This window comes from Hyaena hyaena, unplaced genomic scaffold (genome assembly GCF_003009895.1).
Source record: "Hyaena hyaena isolate Hyena2069 unplaced genomic scaffold, ASM300989v1 scaffold_207, whole genome shotgun sequence".
In the NCBI taxonomy this organism is placed as follows: domain Eukaryota; kingdom Metazoa; phylum Chordata; class Mammalia; order Carnivora; family Hyaenidae; genus Hyaena; species Hyaena hyaena.
Genome location: NW_024080836.1, coordinates 1,146,225 through 1,160,256, shown reverse-complemented (window position 1 = coordinate 1,160,256; position 14,032 = coordinate 1,146,225). Strand labels below are relative to the sequence as shown.

Here is a 14,032-nt window from a genome sequence, read left to right as displayed (position 1 = left end):
AGCAATGTGCTTTGACAAACACTCCAGCCAATTCTTGTGCATATGCTAGTTTCCAAACCAGCGATCTAAAGAGGATAAAGAAATAAGAAAAATATACAGTGTAACAGATAATACTAATGTTACGATGAAAAATAACATAACAAAAGAGGTTAGGAAATGTTCTAAATGAAAAAACAAAACAAAACAAAACAACAATGACAGACAGAGACCTGAATGGAATGGGCTACCTGGGGAAAGAAAATTCCAGGCAGAGTTGACAAGCTGCAAAGGCCCAGGGGCAATAGTATGCTCCACATGTTTAAAGAAAAACAGAAAGCAGTGTGTTGGGGTGAACACAACAGACTGAAATCAGAGTGACTTGGGATTTTACCAAGTGAGAAAGAAAACCACTGGAGTTCTGAGGAGTGATGTGATCTAGTTTACATCTAAAAGTAAAGATGTCACTTACTTACATCTTTACCAGTAAAATCAGATTCTATGCTGATTGTTGTATTCACAATAGCCTGGGGGAGCAGTTACAAAGTTACTGCAAAAATTTAGGGGGAGATGGTGGCTTGGACTAGTCAGATTTCAGATATACTTTGTGAAGTGTTGATAGGATTAAAGCCTATGCCAGAGGAAAAGGGTAAGAAGCCACAAGACACAGACAAGGGAGTTAAGCAGCAGAAAGAGGCCAGGATTGCAGAACACTAGAATGTGGGAGGTTGCTGAAAGGACCCAACAGGTGACCTAAATTGCTAATTTAAATGATTTGCTATATGATACACTAAGGTCTTGGTAGCTTCCAGGGGCCATGTTAAATCAAGAAAAGAAACTTCGAAAGGGAGAGACTAAAATAATAAGAAACCAAAAATAAGATATAAAGTCAGTGTTGGAGGAGAAGTTTCCAAGAACATTAACACTTGGGAATCTACAATAATATTATAAAGGGATCAAACTTTCCACAAGATATAGGACAAGAATTCAAGCTAATCTTATCTTGATCTGAAGGAGCAGGATGACCTCAAGATGTTACATGGGTTTCACTTCTACCTCAATATGCACTCCTTTCTTGCAGGACCATTTCTTAGCAATGTTTATTCCCAGTACCTAATATAGTATCGGTACACAGTGAGGTCGGTGTCAGTGAATGAGGAATTTACAGGAACCAGCAATTACTTATCTCTTAGGTAATTCTGGTATCTCAAACACATTAGACAACATACAACTGAGTTCTCTGCAAAGTATCAGACATAGGAAAAGGCAAAGTTGTTGAAAGGAGATTCATATGCTTTAAACACAAACAGAGGTTATGAAAGCTGTTATTTTTTTCTTAATCAACAAACTTGATTAGTAACCTTGTTGTATCTGAAGTCAAGACATCTTTACACAGAGGTGGGATTATGGCATTAGGTTGGATTAAGACCTTTCCAAAAATAACCTCAAACCTGTTCAAATGCTTCTGGTATTTCACCAAAGCCTCAACATTTGTCACTAAAAACACAGAAGATATGAGCCTGACCTAGCCAATTTTAAGGGTGAGAATTACAGTCTTAACTCTATAATGAAGGAGCCTTAACACTATAAAATAGGACATTAACTCTTAAGCAGGCTCTGTACGCAATGGGGCTACTTTGGGGAATATCTAGTCCCAAACTTTACCACAGAAAACACAAATCATCTCTTGAGTACAGTTTACAGTTATCCAGCTTGAAGCCAAATTACTTGTAGCAAAACAACAAATTTGTTTTGAGGATAGCTCTCCCAAGTTGATGCACCAAACAGCAGTTGGCTAACAGGTTCTACCCTAGAAGCACAACAGGAAGGAAGCTTGTGTCCATGTCTGCTAAAGCAGGAGCAAGTGCCAATAGGCCACTTGAAACCTGAGCCAAATGATTAAAAGTAGAAAAGGACTGGCTGACTGTGGTCATCACTTTCTCAATCAAGTAAGAATAATATCATCCTCCTCTATACCACCCTATCACTTGGAATTTGGGTTTATTATATTATTTAAGAGTCTACTGTGTATTACTATTTACAGATTTTTTTTTTATTCCTCTTGTAAAGTAATTTTCTGGAGGGCAGATATTTTTTTAAGACTCTCTAAAACTCTTCTCTCTTCTTTGAAATGAAGAAATTCCTAAGAAATTCCCTACTTCCTTTAGAAATAAAAAACTCCTTGTATGAATTTCATATCTGTTATCTCATCTGAGCTCACAACCACCACAAAAGCTACTCTGACTTCATGAACAAAAAAGTTGAAAGTTACATGAACAGATTATGAAGAACTTATACAGAATGAAGGTGCAGTCAAAATTAGAATTTCCTGAGTCATTACAGAGCTACATTTTAGCCCCATAATACCTATAAATCAGGATTCAAGATGGGGTGGATGGTGTGCACTAGGCTATCTGCTATTTGCTGTAGTTTTTACTTCAAAGAATGATGACATCACTGAATTACCCCCTAAATCCTATGGTGACTCTGTGCATTCATGACACCAATTAGGGTAATCTTGTCCTAGTTTTGCCATCTGCTAAGATGAGACCTCCATTTTTGTGTTTCAAAGTCCAACTGGATATCAAAAATGAAGGTCATGATTCAACAAAGAGCTCTCAGATCCGCAAGATGTCCAATAACTGCCTCAGTGAATTTCTAACCCCTGGAAGTGTTTAAACATCACTTACCAACAGGGTAGCTATGTAATTTATTATCCAATCTGGGACACCGGAGAGCAAAAGGGGGCACTCTTAGTAATTAATCTGGGATAATACAGACTGTCATAGGTAAATGAAGATGCATGATGTTAAGGACTTTTATGAATAGATTTCAAAGTATCTGATATGAGTGGAATTCTATGAATAAGATTCTTCCTTATTATGATTCCTCAAATTAAAACATAATTTTTTGATGTTTATTTAGTTTTGAGAGAGAGACAGAGCACAAGTGGGGGAGCGGCAGATAAAGAGGGAGAAACAGAATCTGAAGCAAGCAGGCTCCAGGCTCTGAGCTATCAGCCCAGGGCCCAATGCAGGGTCCAAACCCACAAACCATGAGATCATGACCTGAGCTGAAGTCAGATGCTAAACCAACTGAGTCACCCAGGCACCCCTTTATTATGAATCTTTAAATCTGTCCTACTATCTAATGCCATTTTCAATGCATCCTCAAAACTGAGTTGAGTTGAATAGGTTCTAGGTGACCCTTACAAATGCATACCAACAACCCAATTAGACTTACTAATGACAGTATGGAAATTTTTAGAACACTCTGTTATTACTGACATTTATTTATCTTATGCTAACCCACTTAGCTCGGTAATGAGTTCAGGAATAAAGTAATGCTCTCTAACTATTCCTATGTGAGTGAAATGAAGTAGATCAGGTACATAAAACAAATAAACCTAATCTCAAAGTTGAGAATGCTTACTAAATTATGCTATAGAAAACATTTAGAAGAAAGTAACACAGAATTAAGATTTTAAGACAGTAACAGATACCTGTTCTTACCTCAAATGATAAAAGAAAGATATTTCTAAAGGTAAAAAAATTTTTTTTGAAATTCACCACTTTAGGCTAAACTCTACTTGGTCATTTACTCTGGATGTTCTGTTCAGAGCTAATCATAATTACCTCATAAAAACTGATTTAATAACATACCTATTAAACACATACAAACACCCCTGATTAAAAAAGAAAAGAAGAAGAAGTACTAGAAATATATCTCACTGTAATTGGGGCAATGCAAATATAGACAAAGGATAAGATAAAATTTTATTGACACAAAAGTTAGAAATCATTAACTTAAAGGTAGGTTAACAAGATAGTATGTGCAATATATCATATTGCCATATTGGCTGAAAGAAAAAGTGCCTATATAGGTTATGTGTATACATAAACATTTGTGTGTATGTGTGTGCATATGTATGAATAAAAGGTTATATACTACAATGTTAATAGTTGTAACCTGCCTGTTTAATAATGACATGTTTTAATTTTTTTAGCTTATCTGCATTTTCCTACTTTATATAATGTTCAATTATTGCATTTGTAGTCATAAAAAATTAAAGAGAAAATTAATAAGAGTCATTGTTATAAGGTGTAGATGCCCAGGAAGTAAAGTGAGGAGGGTAGCCCCCTTAGGAATGACACTCAGAGGACATTGTGAGTATTCTGTTACCTTTTCCCAAGAATTACAGGATTCTTTAGTCTCTCCAATAAAAACACAAACAGCGCTGTTCTACTTAAATAACTTAACAGTTACAATTCCAACTTTTACTTTAAGCAGCCACAATTGGATAAGTATCTACACTAAAATTTAAGCATTCTTAGAGAGTTCAACATGATTTGTAACATGGAATAGATTTTCAGCAGTGTGTTTTTGAAATCTATTTGCCTATTATATATTTAATACACACCTGTCATTATTTTATACTTTTCAATAAATAAGTGTGATATGAAATTTTGAAACTCTTCTAAGATCCATACTGTTGTATTACTGATTTCTTTAAACAAAATTGACCCACATTAATCCAGTTATTATCTTGTCATTTTTCATAGTCTACTTTTTCCAATAGGTGGCACTGTAGTCCATGTCAACCATTTCTAAACTGACCCAACCAGTGCCCATGACCCAACCAGTGCCCGTGAAAGTTGGGCTTACTCTCAACTCTGCTATAAATTCGTGTTGCTGGAGAGGCAAATTAGGTCACAAATCATGTGTAACATGTCTCTAGTTAATTTTCTAGGCAAAGGCCAGAGAGATGAGGTGACTTGCTTGAGGTTACATAGCAAGTTATGGAATCAACTATAGGGCCCAGGATTTCTAACTTCAAGTTCTATGCTTTCATTATTTGTGTTTTCACTTATGGCATTCTCAGATTCGCTCAAATCAAAACAAACTTCTATTTATGGTAGGAGCATAAAAGAAAGAAATACTTTGTCATAAATAGTGTTGATTCCATTCCTCTTTTGAAGAACAGAGACTGTGCTAGTCTAGCCATACAATATTCTCTCCACAGGCTAAAAGAGAGGACTGACCTCAATCTTTTACCAAATCTCAAAAGTGAAAACTGTTTTTAAAGTGTCCCAGAGAAAGAGAATAGAGAAAAAAGGAACAAACACTTACTTAATGAGGAAAAATGACATCCTGGGCAGACACCTGACTATAAGGTAAGGACCTAGAGTGGTAATGCAAACATACTCACATAGTTCCTTATTCCCTGTAGTGTCCATAGCAGTTTACCCCATAAACTCATTTTTATTAAAAATTAACTTTTCCTAGGACATGTAGACACCACTACTTATGCCGTTGCATGTTGTAGTATTTTTTGAGGAGGACAGGCCCTGGGCAACTTGTCCCTGACACAAGTATCCTTTCATGCTTACTTTTAGTAAGGCACAGAGATGCTCTGTCTGGTGAAAAAGGTTGTTTACTCTGCCAGCATGCATGTGTGTGCATGTGCGTGCACACGCACACAATGTTTATGATTGTATATATATGCATACACATGCACACACACAACACACACACGCCACAGTAAACACTTTAATCCCACCTCCCTTTAATCCAGTCATGAAAGGATACACAGAAATGCCCAAGGGTTTTCAGGCTGGCACTGCAGGTACCCTCAATGTAAGCAAAGGCACAAAGACAAGATGGCAAAGGGTGACTTTGGTCCTTCAAGAGGCATTATCACTAAGCTCCAGTACCAAAGTTTGGTAAGCCAGTGCAAGGTTACCATCCTAATTCAGGACAACAAGCTTTTAGTTTCCCCCTGAGCATAAAGTCTATTACCACCTCCAACCTTATTGTGTTTCCTAATCTGAATAAGCTCTTTGGTGAAAAATCAATGTACAAATAAAGGCATTCTTCTGAAGATAATGCTGTGTGTTCACATTCCTTCAAAGGGGACATTCTGAGCATATCTCTGCATGAGCTCTATACGGAGACAGAGGGAAACTTTCTAAAAATCTTCCCCAGGAAGAAATTTTGAGAAAAAAAAATGTATCTGAAAAGTTAAATGAAGTAAATAAGTTTTCTAAATATTTATTCCAGTCTAATATTTATGTTATTCTTCAAAGGAAATGCGTATTTGATATATAATACTATCAAAATAAATATCATGCACAAGGAATACTTAGACAAATAGAGAATGCTGTCTCAAAAAGTTTTATAAGAGTGTTCACAGTGACATATGGAGCTCTGATTTTCTAAGAAAGCATTATATATGTAAACTTATAACTACTCTTCCTTAACCTTCCACCAAATTCCTGTATTATTTTGTTGAAACTTTCCCTATTCCATTTACAGTAACAAAGCCAAGAAGAGTTTTAAGTTATCCATGTCATGGGTCTTCACTTTAGGTAGATAATATTTATTTGCACACTTTGTTGTTACACTTAAACACTGTTTTGTCTTTTAACCATGGGCCAATGGTAGCTGCAACTTTCAAAATATTCCAAATTACACTCTTAAGATATCCCGAATTGCAGCCTGAGATATCTATAATCACTCCTAAGGTATCCAGAATCACACCACCACTTTTAATTATAAACACTTAATATTAAAGAAATCAGTCACTGTATCTATAACTTGAGTCATTCCTAAATGATAAAACTATTAGGAAAAAAGTCTCTGAATCAAACTGCCTAATGAAAACACTGGTATGAAACAAATTCTGCTTGCAGGAAAAATTTTCAGCCATAAACAAATTTTAAAAAGCAATCAGTATTTGGAACATACCTTTCTTGTTCTCTATGTGGAGAAATTGTCTTTATTTAAAAGATCTTAGGAAAGCAACTAAGGACCATCCAAACAAATGTCTCTTCAGAACATACCATTTATGGGGCGCCTGTATGGCTCAGTCAGTTAAGTAAGTGTCCGACTTCAGCTCTGGGGATGATCTCACAGTTCGTGGGTTTGAGCTTCACATTGGGCTCTGTGCTGACAGCCAGCTCAGAGCCTGGAGCCTGTTTCAGATTCTGTATCTTCCTCTCTATCTGACCCTCCCCTGCTCATGCTCGCTCTCTCTCTCTCTCTCTCTCTGTCTCTCTCGGAAATAAATGAAACATTAAAAAAAAATTAAAAAAAAACATACCATTTAAGTTGCTACCTTCATCTACATAAGAGCTCAGGAAAGCCATATTCATTTTAACGAATTTATTAAATGCCTAGTATATTGCAAGAAACTATGCTAAGCAACATGAAGTAATGATGCCCACATGGGTCTTGTGGTTTATTCAAGAAGATAAGCCATGCATATTGATTATAGCATAGAATGATATCTGATAACTATCAATGGTAATAAAGTGTCAGAAGAGTTTGGAAGTTAGAGGTAACAGTTCATTCTGGGAAGATTAGGGACCCTTTATAAATAAAAGTGTCACTTGAGCTACAAACCAAATGGAGAAAATGTGGTTGGTAAGGTACTCCAGATGGAAAAAATTTCAAAAAGGTATGGAGGTAGAAAAGGAGAGTATCTGTAGAACTAAAGAGTCATGCAGCTGAACCTTAAGATATTCAAAGGGGATCAGGGAAGGAAAATCCTACCTAATTACATGAAGAAGAAATAAGGTGTCCCAATCTTCAGACTTGGTAGTTTGGACTTCCTTAATTCAATATTTAATTGCTGTACCTGTGTTCTTTTATCAAAAATAGTGGCACAAATGGAGGGGTGTTTTAGTCAGATTAATCTGAGAGTGGGAGCTGATGGAGAGAGCCCAGGATGAAGAAAAGCAATTTGCGATGGAAAATGGAGGAAGTCTATGTATGCCAGGCACTGACACCATTTTGTTTAATACTAATAACTGAGTTATAGAGCATTTTATAGATAAGAAAACTGAGACAATCCAACAATTGGTAACCCAGAAACAAAATGGTAATTAATGGGAAATCACTCAGATTTAGGGACCTAAGAAGCAAACATTCTGGAAGGTCAAAAGCGTAAGGAAAATCTAGGATCCTTTTAAGGACAAATGTAGTAGAAATGATTGATGCAGAATCCAAGATAAACATGAAGAAACATGCTTCAACTTGCAGAAAAGTCACAAATTAGACTTAATAAAAAGAATGAAGAACAAATCCAATGAAGAAATAGAAAATAGATAAGCTAGATGTCAAAAAGGTTGTATCAAAGAGGGAACTCTAAGATTTCAGTAAAGGAACAGCTTCAAAGTGATGAAATCCAGTGGTGCCAGGATGGCTCAGTTAGGTTAAGTGTCCAACTCTTGATTTTGGCTCAGGTTATGATCTCATGGTTCATTAGTTTGAGCCCCACACTGGGCTCTGTGCTGACAGTGCAGAGCCTGCTTGAGATTCTCTCTCATTCTCTCTCTCTCTTAAAAATAAATAAAAATTTAAAAAAATAAAAAGTGATTGATCCTATTCTCCTGGTAGAATAAGGAAAGTAGACTATGGATGCTAGTTTCCCAGAGTTAAGGAAACAGAAAAGTTACCTCAGAAAACATGTGAAAAATTCTAAAATAATTATAATGGGTGAAGGTGAGAGGAAAACCATGATGGTATTATTAAAGTCATTGAGGTTAAAAAAGAAGTCCAAAGAACTCAGAAAGGTGATAGTAGAAAAGGCGGCTTTATGAATGCATGACTGGGAGGACCAAGCAGAAATTTTGAGGAGTACTGGTGATGAAACCATTGTTACTTGTCAGTATCAATGAAGAACTAGGAAAAATATTGACTTTTTAGTATATGTGCTGCCGAAGCGAGCACAATACTGACTTTTTAAAAAATTACTTTGACTTCAGTAAAATGAACTGTCTTCAGTTCAGTAAAATGAATGGACTTCAGTATAAAACTTTATTACCCCTAGCCACATCCATTATTATTATTTTTTTTAATTTAATGTTTTATTTATTTCTGAGAGAGATAGAGCGCGAGACAGAGCGAGAGAGAGAGACAGTGTGAGCACAGGAGGGCCAGAGACAGAGGGAGACGCAGAATCTGAAGCAGGCTCCAGGCTCTGAGCTGTCAGCACAGAGCACTATGTGGGGCTCGAACCCACAAACCATGAGATCATGACCTGAGCCAAAGTTGGACACTTAACCGACTGAACCACCCAGGTTCCCCCATTATTATTATTTTAAAACGAGGGTAACTATTATTTCAAGGATTGAAATTGATAGGCATGGTCTCTAACTTACAAGATGCCTTCCTTGCCCAAAGGAAGTACAATCCAGGTGATTACCTGCAGATAAGCTAGAGGCCCACCAAGGACAATCACAGGTTTCTCAACTTCCTAAACAGAATTCAATGTGTGAACCACTTTCAGTATAAAATAAATGGCAAAATGCAACTTACTTAAATTTACTGAGAGTTTAATACAAAAAAAAAACAAAAAACTATGTATTGTTTGCTAATGCTGAACTTTTCTATTTTCACACTTTTCCAATAATTGTGAAATTACACATAAACTTGATGGTTCATCTGAAGATTAAGGTTATCTTGAATAAGTTTCTTCCAGATAAAACCACATTGTAAGAATGCAATACCCTATATGTTGCTTATTCTTTTGTTCTATACACACACACACACACACACACACACACCACATTCTTTCTCTCTCTTTGTCTCTCACTCTTTCTCTATACAAAGGTCAAAACAGCTTAGATTTCTAAAACAGGACTCCTGATAACAAACGGGCAGTTGAAGGTGAAAGGTGGAACAAGACCAAGTATACGGCTCATGTAACTTTCCACTTCAAAATGAAATGGAAAATTACACTTGGCTTTATTCCATTTTTCCAATTTTAATGCAGGTATTAAAAGTATCAGTTTCCTAAATCATATTTTCACTTCTTGCTGGGTTAAAGTTTAATTTTACATTTCTATTAAACTTATCCACATTTTTAGTAGATTAATGAAATCATTCAAAGAACTAAAACATCCTATTAATTTTACATAGATTTATCTGTTTTGATGAATAAGAGTATGACATTTTAAGAGTAGTTAGTAACTTCTTCTGCAAAATCAGATTCAGAGAAGCAGCTTTAAAAGGAAGGAATAATTTGGAGAGGAAGGGAAAGAATTTCCTTATAGGTCATTGTCCTGCTTTGTAAGTTGGACTTATAAAAATCAATACAGCTGATGATTGTTCCTCCAGGAAAAACTTTTTTGCTTTTCAGAAGACTTATTAAATTAGTAATAAAAAATACTTCTAAATTTCAAGAGGCACTTGACAGGGGTTGTGGAATTCATAGCATTGATACTAAAATATGATTAGGAAAAATTTATCACCTTTTAGCATATTTTTAATAGATAATAGGGTGATGAATGAAAATTTTGTCAAAGAAAAAAATTAAGAAGTACATATACCACAGAAGGTATCAATGACAGAAGAAGAAAGGGAACTCCTGCTTTCGATTGCTCCATCGTACCTGCCATGAACAGTAGTGGATTTGATAATATCTCCAGGTAGCACCACTGAGAGTTCAATGTCTTTATCTATCATGTTTTCTTTCTGTTCCATGATGTAAGCAGAGGAGTCTACTGTATCATCAACTGAAGAGGCATCAAGGTATTTGGTCTCAGCTGGAGGAAGTGGTGCCTTGGCTTTTGGTTTTCTCCTTTAATAAAAACAAAAGAAAGAAATTAAATATATCTATTGTATTTTTAAGATTATTTATTTTGAGAGACAGAGAAATCAAGCAGGGGAGGAGAAAGAAAGAGGAAGGGAGAGATAATCCAAGTAGGCTCCATATTATCAGCACAGAGCCAACACAGAACTTGAACTCACGAACCACAAGATCATGACCTGAGCCAAAATCAAGAGTTGGAAGCTTAACCAACTGAGCCACCCCAGACACCTCTAAATACATCTATTTTAGTAATTCTAATATGATCTAATTTAATAAAAACACAAAATGTGTGTGTACATGTTTTTCACATGTGGAAAAACAAGCACCAAAATGTGAACTGTTTATGAGATGATGGAATTAAGGATTTTTCTTTGCATTTAAAAAGATTGTTTACTGTTTATTTTTGAGAGAAGGGGGGGCAGAGAGAGAGAGAGAGAAGACACAGGATCTGAAGCAGGGTCTAGGCACCTAGCTGTCAACACAGAGCCCCATGCAGGGCTCGAACTCACAAACTGTGAGATCATGACTTGAGCCAAAGTACGAAGCTTAACTGACTGAGCCACCCAGGTGTCCCTTTTTTTGCTTTTTAAATTGGCGCTTTCTTTCGTTTTCAACAATATGACTACATTACTTGGTAATAAAAAGAAACATGATAATAAAGAAATTTGATATTCACTTTCATTAAGTTTTATTAGTATGTTTATTATAGTAAAGCAAAAGTGTAACATTTTCTTTGATGAGATATATTATACAAATCCTTGCTGTCCCAGGATGGAGACCAGGATCTCATTTCTAAACCTCATCACAGCTCTTACCTATTGTCTTTCATTCTATTTGTTTCCAATCTAGTGTGTCCTGCCTCTCTATCCAGATAATCTCACCTACTCTTCAAAGTCAAGCTGAAACCACCCTTCCCTAACCCCTCAAAGCAAAGAGTCTCTGCCTATATAGCACATACAACATATTCCATAAATGTGACATCTTTCCCATTTTTCCCCCGGGTACCAGTTTCATGTCTTTGCCTACATTTATAGCTTCCTGGAGGGAAGAAGCATCTATATTACCCACTGCACTCAGCAATGTATTTGAAAAAATACATTTCTGCCTCTGTGAAAAATTCTAAAAAGAATTACTCTAGCAAATAAGCCTCAGTATCACTAGGGCAATCTCTTAACCTATTTATGACAGAAATAAGTAGTAAATAACCTGAAAAAATTCACATGGGCCAATTTAATGATTTGATGGGTTGAAAAAACATAAAAATAAAGTAACTACAAGTAATGACATATACATATCCTTTTAAGTACTGCAAATTAAAGCTTTCAAAAATATTGCTTTTAATTGCTTTTGGAAGAATTATTACTGCTTTCCATAGAGAAAAATATAAATTTTAGTTTCTCCCTCTCCCCATTTCCTACACAAAGTAAAAACCAAACTAAAGGGCCTCTTTATAAGTAAGTATGTGACATCCAGCCATTTAGTATTTTCAAAACTTAAGGTCTCATAAGCACCTTTATACACTTGACATCTTGAAAAGCAGAGACAAATTTCCTACACTGTACATTAATTTTCCAAAATAATAGGCCTTCAATTTTTAAGAGTATAATTGCAGAGATATATTGCACCTGGGAAAATTTTTACAGTAGTGATAAAAATGAATTTTTAAAAGTGTTACAATCTATAACACATTTATAAAATCTACATAAAGAAAAATTTATCCAATTTCAAAACATTTTTACTATGTAGAATTGACTACTCATGTGTTCAACCTACAATTATCCTGTAAGAGACAATTATGTAGCCAATTCAGCTAAGCACTTGGGATGTAAAGATGATAAAACCCAGATCCTACCCCTAAACAGTTCAAACCCCAAAAAGGGCAATAAGTACACACAAAATAACAATAACGTTTGAGGACTATCATAATGTAGGTATACAGATGATATAGGTGAAGCTCATGGGAAGAGAAACTTTTCCAGGAACTCAGAAGTGTCTTACAGATGGGAAACATGAGTTGAGTTTAGGGGAATGGATAGAAACTCCCAGGAAAATGTAAAAAATGTAAAATGTAAAGAATGCATCAGAGTGCAGCCCCTCTGGAGAACAATATGGAAGTTCCTCAAAAAACTAATAGAACTCCCCTATGACCCAGCAGTAGCACTTCTAGGAATTTACCCAAGGGATACAGGGGTGCTGATGCATAGGGGCACATGGACCCCAATGTTCATAGCAGCCCTCTCAACAATAGCCAAAACATGGAAAGAGCCTAAGTGTCCATCAGTGATGAATGGATCAAGAAGGTGTAGTTTATCTATACAATGGAATACTACATGGCAATGAGAAAGAATGAAATCTGGCCATGTGTAGCAATGTGGATGGAACTTGAGGGTGTTATGCTGAGCAAAATAAGTCAGGCAGAGAAGGACAGATACCATATGTTTTCACGTATAGGTGGATTAGGAGGAACTTAATGGAGGACAATGTGGGAGAAGAAGGGGAAAAATAGTTGGGGAGAGGGAGAGAGGCAAACCATGAGAGACTCTTGAATGCTGAGAACAAACTGAGGGCTGATGGGGGTGGGGAAGGGGGGTGATGAACATGGTGGAGGGCACTTGTTGGGATGAGCACTGGGTGATGTAAGGAAATCAACTTGACAATAAACTATTTAAAAAAAAAAAAAAAAGAAAGAAACTCCCAGAGAAAAAAAACAAATAATTGACATTTCAAGCAGAGGAAAGTAAACAGAACCATGAAAGAAACTGGTATGTTCATAGAATTGAACAGTTTGGTAGAAATCCACAGAAAAGTCAAAGGAGATGAGAAATCAGTGAACCGATTTTTAAATAATTTGATAAATAAGTGAATTCAGGGGATGCCTACGTAGCTCAGTTGGTTAAGTGTTGGACTTTTGATTGTAGCTCTGGTCATGATCTTAGTTAGGGTTTGTGGGATCAAACCTTGCATTGGGCTCTGTGCTGTTAGCAGATTCTCACACTCTCTCTCTCAAAATAAATAATTAAATTAAAAAAAAAGAGAATTCAGTAAAGCATCTCAGTATAACACGAACATGCTGAAAGTCAATACCCTATATAAACAAATACAAAACTAGTCAGAAAGTATAATGAAGAAAACTTCTTTTATACCAGCAACAAAAATGAATCTAAAAAATTGTTATAATACATATAACAAGAATTTTACAAAATCTGTATGAAAAAAATCTTAGACGCCAAATATTGTTTGGATTTCTCCCTTCAACTCCAGATTTGTAAATCTAACGCCTTCTTGACATCTGGACGCAGATGACTAATTGGAACCACCAACTTAATTTAACTTCCGATTCCTCTCTCCAGCTCCTCCAAACTAAATCTTTTTCTCTCCAAGTCACCCTATCTCTGTAAATCATAATTCTCCCAATTGCTTGAACCAAAAAAATCCACTCACACACATAGCTGTGATCTA

At 35.9% G+C, this 14,032-nt stretch overlaps 1 protein-coding gene across 7 annotated transcripts in view; it reads right to left on the bottom strand.

Moving 5' to 3' along the window:
- The window catches only part of COBLL1 (cordon-bleu WH2 repeat protein like 1), a 167,822-nt gene that overhangs the window by 52,636 nt on the left and 101,154 nt on the right, over nt 1–14,032 (bottom strand). For all 7 annotated transcript variants that reach the window (XM_039241996.1, XM_039241994.1, XM_039241990.1 and 4 more), the window contains one exon: nt 10,373–10,561. In XM_039241996.1, the coding sequence (XP_039097927.1) occupies nt 10,373–10,561 (189 nt within the window). The remainder of the gene's footprint in view (nt 1–10,372; nt 10,562–14,032) is intronic.